Source organism: Protopterus annectens, chromosome 2.part0 (genome assembly GCF_019279795.1).
Source record: "Protopterus annectens isolate FY-2018-M chromosome 2.part0, PAN1.0, whole genome shotgun sequence".
NCBI classification, from domain to species: Eukaryota; Metazoa; Chordata; order Ceratodontiformes; family Protopteridae; genus Protopterus; species Protopterus annectens.
Window position 1 is genome coordinate 838,237,417 of NC_056728.1, and position 12,639 is coordinate 838,250,055.

At 38.6% G+C, this 12,639-nt stretch overlaps 1 protein-coding gene across 1 annotated transcript in view; it reads left to right on the forward strand.

The window, feature by feature from the left end:
• LOC122793251 overlaps positions 1-12,639 on the forward strand; it is a 234,987-nt gene that overhangs the window by 127,569 nt on the left and 94,779 nt on the right. Inside the window, exon 5 of the mRNA XM_044061105.1 lies at positions 4,844-5,263. Coding sequence (XP_043917040.1) covers positions 4,844-5,263 — 420 coding nt within the window. The remainder of the gene's footprint in view (positions 1-4,843; positions 5,264-12,639) is intronic.

Consider the following 12,639-nt stretch of genomic DNA (forward strand, 5'->3'; position numbering starts at 1 on the left):
CCTTAGAATCAGTTGTGATTTTGATTTCGTAGCTAAGTTTTGAGGATCTTATAAGGGATCTCAGCTTCTTACTGAAGCTGACCAGGGAGCTCCTCCACTCATGGGATTTTACTCTCTTTTTCAACAGTTTCTTCCTTCTGTTGTAGAGTTTGTTTATGGCAGGGGACCACTACATTGGTTTCCTTTTTTTGGAGGATAGCATCTTGGTTCTGTTTGGGATAGCACAATCCATGCACTCGTGTAAGTGCTTATAGAGTGCATTTGTGTAGGATTTGGCAGTTGTAACTGTATTGTCCATCTGCATGGGTGTCATGAAGTTCACCACTTCTGTCTTAAGAAGCATGAAGTTGGCTTTGGAGAAATTGTTTACCGTGGTTTCCTTAATGGTGGGTGGGGGCGGGATGTGGATATCTAGGGTGATTAGCTTATGGTCGGATCTGACCAACGAGGAGTTGATTTCAGATGTGGAACATCGGTCACTCATGTTGGTAATGACTAGGACTAGGATATTGTTGCCCCTGGTGGGGGTGTGGATAAGTTGATCCAGGGCATTGGAATTTATGAATTCCAGAAAGCGTTGAGCAAAGGCGTTAGTACATGAGTAGTTTTCCCGGTTAATGGTGGGGTAGTTGAAATCACCCATTATTAGTGTGTTTGATTGAACACTAATATTTTCGAGTATATCAAGAAAAGAGGAGTGGGAATCCTGGGGCATGGTAGGGGATCTGTAGCAAGCTACAATTTGGATTGCAGTTTTGCCCAGAGTTAGTTGCACTTGGATAACCTCGGATGCATTATGCTGCGCAACTAGCCTGGAAGTGTGGATATCCTTAATGAATATGGACACACCTCCGCCTTTGGTGTTTTGGTCCAGGTTAGATGGCCGAAAAGTGTGGTATGAGTTTTAGCCTGGTAATGTGGGTTTATATCACATGATCAAAACATGAAAACAGCGAACACCATAACATCGGACTTCAAACCCCGAAAGCGTAAAACTCCTTGGGAAAAAAATCGCTGTTCCAGGACAAAACAAGAAACACACAAACACTACAAACCATTTCTAACATGGGGGGCTGTGCTCCCCACAGACTCCTACTTAAATATACCAACTCCGAGATTGCACCACAGTGGTGGAAATAGCAAAGCCATGGAAACGGCCCATCAAATTCTTTCCCTGGGAAAGAATTCAATGTTCTGTGGCTTCAGTATTTTTAGTCTTTGAGCTTCCAAGTTCGAGGTTGTGGCATTTGCAGTTCTTAGCTTTTGAGCTTCAGATATACACCCTGGTAATGCAGGGGTGCTCCCTAGAAGCTTAAACCAGGTTTAAGCCACTGCACAGATGTCGATGTTCTCCATTTTAAAGAGTGCCTCGAGTGAGTGCATTTTGAGATTTAGACTTCTAGCATTGAGTAGCATTACCCTTAGTTTTTGCTTGCCTGTTCCTGTTATGGTGGTGAATTTGTCATTTGAACATTGCCTAAAAAAGTCACTATAGGGGCGGCAAGAGCCTTAGGCAGTATATGGATTCCCAGGGGCGACAGGTGCAGTTAATCTCTGGCAATGCATTGTGGTCTGTTGGCCATGTCGTTCCCAGGCAGACAGATACTGGATCCCATTAGAATGACACCAGAAGCTTAGCCAATTGTTGAAGTCAATCATTTTGCCCTTGTACTGCGGTATCATTCTGAGCAATGGCAGGATGCTACTTAGGGCTAGGGTCATACCTGCCTGGGCTACAAGATTGGAGAGCTCTTCCATGTCTCTTTTCATGTAGTCCAGGGAGGTACGTCTCAGGTCATTCACACCAAAATGGACAATGACAGAGTAATATTTGTACTTGTTGTGGAGTGACCTGAGTGCATGGGTTATGTGGCGGATCCTGGCACCTGACAGGCAGCTGACAGTAACCTTCTCCTTGTTTAGCCTGGTGAGTGGGACATCAGTGTGCCTGACTATAGAGTCACCTATGACTAGTGTGTTGGGTACGTTGGTTTGCCTTATGAGCTGTGGTTTATTGGCACATTGAGTCTGTGGACTATGTGTCATTTGGGTTGTGTTGTGGGGTGGAGGTTGCTTGCATTTCTGCTTTGGAGGTCTCTGTTACTTGAGCAGATTAGTATTGAGAGCTTCTGTGAATGTTTTTGTGTTTCTATGTGTGGATTTTGGTGGTGTAGGTTTAGTGGGACTATGTGATGAGCGTGGTGTGGTGCAAGTGTTTACCTTCTCCTCTTGACTGTCAAGTTCAGTCTTGGTTGGAGAGAGCTTTACCTCCAGTTTGGCTAGATAAGTGCATCTCTCACAGGTTGTGATGTTGGGTGGTAGGAGGAGAGGGTTGTCTGTGTACATGAGGCAATTGCTACATTGCCTCAAGATGCCCAGATTCATCAGATAGACAGGAGAGAACACTGGGAGTTGACCCTTGGACATGCCTGAATAAAAAACTACTTTCCTCTAGGCAAGTGAGGAAAGTGAGTATAAGAGCTGTTTTCTCTAAGCAAGTGAGGAAAGTAAGTACAAAAACTGTTTTCCTCTAGGTAAAGAGGAAGGTTGAATGCTGTAGTAATTTGTAGCTTATTTAGTGGTAACAACAAGTTCTGAACAAGTGCTGAGCACGAATAAGCAAATTCAGGTGCTAAAACTAAGAATCTGTACCTGGATCTTGTGGTAGATAGGCTACCTAGTGCTTACCACTCCCACTGATAAGCTAGAAGGCTTCCCTCCAACATAGAAAGGCTTGGGGGACTCAGAAGCTTACAAGCAGTCCTGGATACAGCAAATCTGTATCTGGACTAGACTAGTTACAGGAAAGGTGGGAAACGAGCACAAACGCAGGCTTTTAAACCAGAAGGTTGAAAGAGATGGAAAAACTGTCCAAACAGCCAATACTACAATTTCTGGGCCAGAAACCACTCTTGTGGTAGATAGACTACCTAATGTTTACCACTCCCACTGATAAGCTAGAAGGCTTCCCTCCAACACAGAAAGGCTTGGGGGGCTCAGAAGCTACAAACAGTCCTGGATACAGCAAATCTGTATCTGGACTAGACTAGTTACAGGAAAGACAGGAAATAAGTGCAAATGCAGGCTTTTAAACCAGTAAGTTGAAAGAGATGGACAAACTGCCAAACGGCCAATAAACTACAATTTCTGGGCCAGAAACCACTCTTGTGGTAGATAGGCTACCTAGTGCTTTCTGGTTATTTTCCCTGTTTATACTCACTTCCTCATTTAATTGTGAGATCACTAAAAGTTGTCCATCTTTATTTTGTTTCACTGTACATCTACACTGTTGGGAAACCATCTTGGCAAGTGACTTATAATAGCTTATAATTTCATTAAGATTTACTTTTTAGAAATGCAGGACACAAAGATTTACATATTATTATTATGTTTTCTTTGGTTTTGTTTTCTTAATGATATATTAATACAGACAGAATTAACTTACACAAATGAGACTGTTTGCAAGGATGCATATGTAAACATCATATCAAACACCAGTCATCCCCTGACTGCCACTGAATAACAGTGTGAGGAAGAAAGATGAGCAAATTATGTACTGTCTCCTTATAATCAACACTACATTTGTAAAATGCCTGTTTAATCTGAACTGAATTAATTCATCTGTCAGAAGCACTTTTCTTGAATTCACTACTCTGATGATGATGAGTTATCCCAGTATGTTATTTGAATGTATAGACGATGTTAGGAGTTAGTACACCATCCCAGTTTTTTTGATAGTTTGATTAGCACATATTTGCAGACAGATGCAGTAAAAAGGCCATTCAGTAAATTAGACATTACATTAAAATATCACACTCGAGTATGACAGGAGAGATTATCACCCAGGGATGTATTTCCTAGTATGCTGCAGAATTTGATTTTCACACGCATCACTGATAGTAATCTGTAGCATACAGTAGGTTAGTGCATGTCAGTGTCACTTTGCAGTATGATTTTATCGTGATTTTATCAATTGTACCATCCAGCTGCTGCTCATCCTGCTGCATGCAGTCCTTCTCTGAATGCTGACGCTCATCTCTGTTTTATTGTCTTCTCTGGGTGCTGGTTAACATGGTTCCTTCAGGATCATTCCATTCACTCTGTTATCAAGCAGTGCAAAGCAAAAACAAAAAAGCAAATGATAGGTAAGTAAGTAAACAAGTAAGACTTCCTATGCACCTTCTGTTAATGGTTCACTTTGCATTTACCTGTAGCTGTTGCTGAATTCTTGATGTTCACAAAACTAGATATCAACAGAAGAATGTTATCATACCAAGTTTATAGGACCGACATGAAAACAATTATGGTGCAATATTCTCCAAATTCTTTTCCTATTTTGCTGTATGCCTTTCAATTCTAGATCAGTTGCAAGGAGGGAACAGCAAAACCTTACTCTAAGCTACTCCACCTTATTCTAGTGTGACTCCTACATAAAACGCAGACTTACAACTTAGAATGTTACCTGTAAACTTAATTCTGCTAAACTAGGTGCATAAAATATTCCATCAGACAGCCTTGCATGTTTTTGTGATCTAAGCATCAAGGGGCAGTTTGGGTGTTTCTGTCTCAATCTTTAGATTTCCTGAACATGCCTCTTCCAGTAATGGTCTTTAAAAGTAATTGATGGCAACTTTAGGTGAAGTTTGCATTTTACGTTTTTTTCTGTTTAAAGCACTTAAGGTTTTAAAACTCACCATGTTTCATTATGAACTCTGCATTTTGTCTTCTACTTTATGGTAAGGCATGCAGAGGCTATTGGACAACAGACTGTTATAAACTGAAGTGCTGTTACTTTTTGCAACTAACAATGCACATCTTTCCAAATGTTCCTCCTCTTTCCTAGTTTTTGCCATTACCCCATTCATATGGATATGGGTCCCAGCATCTCTTTCCACCTCAACTGACATGGAAGCAACCCCATCAACAGCAGATGCAGCCATCCATCATCCAGATGCAGATACCCCACCCACCAGTGTGGCAGTCACAGCAGGTTCCAATTCAGCAGCAGCCAAGTGTGGGGGTACAGGACCCAGGACAACAGGACACAAAGATGGCACAAAGGCAAATATACCAGCAACAGCAAATGCCAAGTAGAAGTGGTAAACAGACATCACTGCAAGCAGAGAAACAACACCCAATAACTGCAACCCAACAACAAGGAAAGTTAAAGAAACCAGTAGAAGTTCTGCAGCAGACATTGTCCCATCCAAGGCGGCACCCAGAAGGAACCATTAACCAGCAGCAGGAGCCAGGACCACCCCAAGTATGTTGTATGACTTTACATGTATGTATTATACAAAACCCCAGGTACACAGTATGACTTTCCATGTATGTATTATACAACACCCCAGGAATCCTGCATGACTTTACATGTATGTATTATACAACACCCCAGGTACGCTGTATGACTTTACATGTATGTATTATACAACACCCCAGGTACGCTGTATGACTTTACATGTATGTATTATACAACACCCCAGGTAAGCTGTATGACCTTACATGTATGTATTATACAACACCCCAGGTAAGCTGTATGACTTTACACGTACGTATTATACAACATGTGTACCTGGAGTAAAACGGAACAAAGCACCAGAGTGTACTCTCATTTTTGAGATTACATACAAGTTGTCCAGTCTATGTTAAAATGAAAAGAGTTTTGAGTTTACCTCTCCTAAGTGTTTCTTCCCAAGAAACAGTACCATATCCTCTGATTTCCATGAAGAGCATTGTGCCACATACTACCTCCAAATCATGCAGCAATTAATAAGCAGTTCTAAGACACGCATATTATAACAATTGCCTAAAACATGGAAAATCACTGTCTGTCACTTTTTGTTTAACTGTATTCTGTAAAAACTATTTTAGGTAGCTGTGAGCCAATAGTCTGCAGTAATGTCCCTAGCAGCACTGGTCCTTCTTCACTGTCCATTGTTTCACCAGACATGATATTCCTTACTTGTTTATTTCCTTACTGTGTTTGTTTGATGGCATTAGCAGCAGGTCCAAGAAAACTGCTTTCTTCTGTCCCTCATCACTCAGTAATGACTCTGGCTTTGCTTTCCTATATAATACATTGGTGCTTCCTGTAGATTCCTCATCCCCATCTCCTTGCTGGTAACCTTCAACTCTACTTCCAGTGTAAGGACCAGTACTGCCATCACTGTAATCTGGTAGCTCTTACCTGGTTCATCTAGGCTCTTAAGTCTCTTGGCAACTGATCCATTCCCTTGGTTGTTGATCTTCCAGTCAACTCCATTAATCCTTGCCCATCTATGTCTATTTCTTCACCACCTGACTAGTGTAGCTATTCTTTTATCCTTAGTCCTTAGCAAATATATATAGTTCCCTTTCTTCCTTGTCTATTCTCATTTCCTGCTGGCTTGATCCTTCCCTACTATGCACTCCCACACAACTTTTCCTCCTGCGTAGTTTCCCCATCTTGTTTTCTTCTGTGTTCTTCTCTGTCTTTCCCTTCCTTTCAGCTATGTGCATTCATCTTGGTCACATCTTCTGTTTTGCTACTTTTTTCTTTGAACCTAACCCCCTTTGCTTACTACTTAAGTTTCCATGCTGCCCTCCGCCACCACACCAAGTCTCCCCAAGTCCTGCTATCCATCTGTTGTCCAGTTGACACTCTGCTTACAACTACTTCTAGCTCCTTCATCTTCTGCTTCATCTGGGTTATTTATATCTTTAGCACCCTTATTCTCATGCAGGAACTGCACCCTGTCTAACCCACAGATCCTTTTGCCTCACCTCCTTTTCATCCCTAGAACACCTGAACTTTATTAATTCTTCATCAGAGGCATTACTGTCTAAACTACTGATACTTTCATATTAAGTTTTAAAATCATAAAGTGTATCTTCAGTATCAGATGCATTCCCACAGTAATATTGTGCTTGAATACTTCTTTTGGGGTGTATACCTTTCTTATTAATCAATTTGCATTTATTTACCAATCCGTGTAAACATTTTAATATCGTCACATAGCACTACAACATTTTTTTCTAGGGTAGTTTCAGTTTTATGATTGGATATTGCTTAGTATTTTCTGGTACAAAATTCTCTAAGAAAATATTCTCTTCATCTTGTACCTTTGAATTAGCATAATTGAAATCCTCTTCTATTTTAATGAGCAATTCAACCCATTCCTTTATTATTTTTTACACCAGTTATTCATTTTCCATATAAATGGATTTAATAGAATCCCAGATCACATGTTAAATTACTTCTGTGTTGCTTAAAATAATTTTCTGTTTCCTTATCTAACCATTCTTAAAAGTATTTATGTTTTGTCACATGTGCTGGAATTATTTTTAAACCAACTAATATATTGCAGTTAATAATTGGAGTGTGCCTAACGGAGGAAAATGCATACTTTTACATAACCTAATCTGTCAGGGTAGTTCTCTTGAAACTAAAGCTATACTTATATAAGTCTCAGTACCAAAAACATATGAATAATGTGTACATTTTAATGAATATGTGAGTATTATCTCTTTCAAATTTTTTCAGGTCTAGTACATTTATCCATTTTTTTAATGGTTCAGCTGTGGCCGAGATTCCTAGCTGACCAACAGCACTGGTGCTAGACTGACTGATTATTTATTCTTTCTTTCTTTTTCTTTCTTTTCTGAACTAGATAATGCGTTATATGATGCAGGCATTTTGCTATCTTTACTGTTAGACCAAGCCTGGTTTCTTCTCTTAATAAAATGGAATCCTTATTAGACTATCCATTGGAGTTTCTCTAAATCAGAATGTGTGGACTGGGATATATTTCTTGCTATGGTCCATTAGATTAGAACAAAACATTACTGCAGTATGGAGTGTTGAATGCTACTTGACTAGAAACAATTCTTGAAGGACTAGATTAAGATTAAGTCGAGCAGGATAGTCTAATAATTATTTCTTTAGGAATTTCAACTGTTTGGGATGCAAGTATAAATAGTATAGTGATCTAGTCAATGATGGTAGAGCATAAAATGGTAACTTGGAAAAGAAGTTCATTTTTGCTGATTAGAACAGAATCAAGGAGAGAATTACTACCATATGGAAAGGCTGGCCTGGTAAGTGAGGTGAGTCCTTATATTTAATTATTATGCCGAATAAAGGGCTACTGTGGGGAAGTTTGATGTAGCTGGGATTAACATCACCCAGTATAGCTAACTAGCTGAACATGCTGTAGCATACCAGAAAGTATAAAGTTGTTACGTCTATACTGGAATACTGGGATGGAAGGGATATGTGTGTGTGTGTGTGTGTGTGTGTGTGTGTGTGTGTGTGTGTGTGTGTGTGTGTGTGTGTGTGTGTGTGTGTGTGTGTGTGTGTGTGTGCAGAGACTCTCTTCTTATGACCACCATGCACACATTCAGTCAGATTTCAGTGGGAATAGTACAGTGCATGCAAAAAATGTAGTGCAGTGAAGGGAATATTTACCAGAAAGGAGAAAATTCTCTTCACAGTCTGTCCAGGGTAGTTATTGGCAAAAATGTGATTTTGTTTATAAATTAATATTTAGTCATAAGATTATATCTATCTATCTATCTATCTATATATATATATATATATATATATATATATATATATATATATATATATATATATATATATATATATATATATATATATATATATATATATATATATATCTACACACACACACACACACACACACACACACACACACACACACATATATATATATATATATATATATATATATATACACACACATATATATATATATATATATATATATATATATATATATATATATATATATATATATATAAAATCACTACTAAATCTCAAAATGCCACAGTCCCAAGACTCTGAATCCTGAGGACCAGAATCTCGAGATTGTGGAATCTTGAACATAAAAAAACAACACATGGGGCTGTGCCCCCCCCACCCCCGCAACTTAAATATACCAACTTTGAGGTTGCGCTATAGTGGAGTGATCAGCAAAGTTTCCATTCCACTCTGCACGGCACTATTTTGCCATTCACTCCACTGTAGTGCAATCTCGGTTTTGACCTTCTGCCTGTGCTATATGATAGGAATTTTGGTGTCTTTGTTCGATTATCTGGTATCTTCCAATGGGTACAGATATATTAAATGCTTTAGCAGTTCCACAATACCCTAACCATGCATTTCAGCATTTTAGGTAGCATTAGGATTCAGATTCTTCAGAAAATGGATAAATGGAAATATAAAACTTGACTAAAGAACAAACATTATTCAAGAAGATATGAATGTCCAGGTAGAGCCTGATAAAAAATGAGCAGGCCACTTCATGGCAAAAGAAATAGAATGACAAAGGCTACCTAAATAGACTCCATATAAAGCAGAAAACAGAATAAACCCAGACAGAAAGTGGTAATGGGTTAGAGAAACCTACCTTACATTAGACCAATATTTAAAAAAACAGAAAAATAATGCAACAGTGCAAATGTAAATTAAATAATAAATAAAATGAAATACTTCCCAAATTAGTAATTGTGTATTCCTATGCCCACAATCTTCATGACAAAAGCATACATAGATCCACATTAAGAAAAAGAAGATGAGAGAGTAGGCAGTGTCATTCCTAATGTTTTGAACTTGCATACTTGACAAAACTTTGGGTTCTACTATAAAACTTCAAACATCAAAATGTTGAGAAACCAGAATAGTGAACATAAATATCCTAAACACCAAAATGACAAAACTTCTGATTGCAAACTTGTATCGAAGGGTAGAAGACCATGCAACCCCATGTGTGATTTCACCACTAAAACTATGCTTTCACTTCTATATACAATATATACAATATATGCAATACATATAATATATGCAATATATACTTCCATCTCTGGGTATGCATCAGCTTAAAGTATTGCTCACATTTCAGGGTGTGGTTTTGGTTGAGTGATCAAGAACTGAGTAGCCATATTAACCATTACCCTTGAAGCACTTACAAGCTATTTCACTTTGGAGATGACCTACCTTTGCTGGTAGATTGTTCCATAGGGCAGGGCTTTGTCTGGAGAATGTGCACTCTCCAATAACTGTTTGGAAAGGAAATCTACTCAATGAGATAGCATTTTCTTAAAGAATATGACTGATTACTGCAAGGGACTTTTCTCTTAAAGCGGGCAGTGCCCTTTAAACTTTATATATCTGTGTACCTACTAGGTATTTAGATCTTTAATTTACAGGCAGTCAATTGACTTTCTTAAGAAAGGTGCAGTGGTAGGTACAAGGGTCTGCAGGAAATGCATATCAGCAAATTTTGTTTTCAGCAGTCATAGATCTATGGATATTGCAGGAAGAATGGGAGACTCATAATGGCAATCCATGCACTAGCACTGGAAGAAGAACGTTTTTAAAAAAATTCAAGCTGCAGGTGAGTGAAGGTGAGATATTTTATAGAATACTTTTAGTTGTGTCAGAGCTTTGGTGACTACAGTATCAGTATGCAGCTCACAATAAAATTTACCATCCACTTTCTGTGCCTTTTATTCCCTCATGTCTAGTGCCATATGTCCATTCTTTTCTAGTGTATCTGCAGCACTGTTAACCACTTCCATTGCAGTTCAAAGGCATGATCCGGGATACAAATGTGTTCACGTCATCTTTAAATGCTCCTGCAGTCTCAGATGAAGTACTTCAATGATATAAAGGTGACCTTCACATCAGATTTCTTCCCTGACCTTCTCACAGGCTAATCTTTCTGCTCACTGCAATACCCAGGCTCGCACTTCTACAAACTCTGGCCTGCTACTTGGCCCCATCCTGTTCTCTCCTTCCTTATTTCATGGACTTCCCCCTGAACAGCTTTCCTTTTATCATCAGTATCACATCTTCTCACTTTCCTTCTAACTGTATTCCCTTTACAGACAGTCATCAGTCCAATCAGTCATGCCAAATTCTTCCTTTGTCACACATTATTACCTTGGCTGTGCCATCAACTTAATCCATGGTTCCCCCTTTCTGACCTCTGTCACTAGATTTTATTTAACACCACCAAGACTTTGTCCTGAGAAGTGTCTACATATGCTAATTAATTCTGCATATTCGAGAAGCACCTTAAAAGGTCAGGCTTGCATGTGTGGTGGGTACTGCCTTTCACTGTTCACTTTGCTCCTAACCTGTGCTGCCTGTAATAAAAGAGGAAAGACGTTCTTTGGCAATGTGTCTTCTCTGTTTAAACATGTCAGACTTCCTAAATCTAAGACTGTTTTTGCTAGAAATCTTTGATTCACCTAGAAGATATCTTTGAAGATTTATACCTACAGTAAGGGAGGGAAAGGTTTATAGATCTCTAGAGTTTCCATCTAAGAATGCTATTTCTTGGTATTGCCCTGAGACACGTCTCTGCAATTATAGAATAGCTTAAGTGGGAAAGTATTGGTACCTGTGATAGTTTAAATTACAAAAATATACAGATAAGATTTATAGCTATATTTCTGTGATGTTTTTAAGATAGTATGCAGGAAACAATCTACTTTTAGACAAGAGATTGGAAAAACACAATATCAGATTATGTATCAAATTGATATCAACCTTTTGATCGTACTTCATAATAGTCTAGTACTGTCATATTACCATACCTCCCTCATTTCATATCATACTATTTACTATTACATCTAAACTGTCATTAAAAAATTAACAACTCAGAAAACTCCACCTTATCCAATATGCTCTCCATCCATACACCTATCTCATTGTTTTGTCCTCTTACCCTTTTACTATGCCTCTTATCTCAACTAACATCCTTAAACACAGTTTCTATACCCCCAAAAATTACATCTGCAACTGTTATACAATCCCCAGCCCTCTCAGGCTACTCATACATCTCCCCTAGCCTGTACACATTTGACATACTTCTACATACCAAACTAAAACTGCTTCCCTTCCATAAAAGTATACAGAACCATATAACAATCAGTTACTTAAAAAGAAACCTCCCACCTATGGCCTACCTGTACAAGCAAGTTAACATATTCTTATGCAGAGATATCCACCCAAACCCTGGACCCAACCCCTTGAATGCCAACCTCCCTAATCCACATAAATCACTTAATTTCACAACAATCAATCTCCAAAGTTTCGGAAACAAAATACCAGAATTTCATGCCTGGATATCATTGAATAAACCAGACATATTAGCTGCAACCCTACATAAAAACTCAGAATTCTTCTTCATTGGGTATGCCTGTCTATGGGCTGGCAGATCCCATAAAAAAGGAGGAGGCATTGCTATACTCTTTCCTAATCCCTTCACCATTGTCCCATATTCCAGTCCAACTCCTCAGTTCTCTACAGCCGAGATACTTATATCAGTACTCAAACTGAACAACTCTAAGTATCCCTGCATTATAGCCATATACAGCCCTCAGGTAAGAATATTCCTTCTTCAAGATATACTTGCCTGGATTTCAAACAATATAAATAATGAGATATTATCCTAGGTGATATTAATATAAATTGGCTAGATTTCTCAGGTCACTCCCCACCATCTGATATCAACCTCTTTGACTTTACACAGCTAATAACACATACAACTAGACCCATCAAAAATAAAGACAGTAACTCATTTCTTGACTGGATACTAGTCTCTGACTCACATAAAATATCCGCATCAG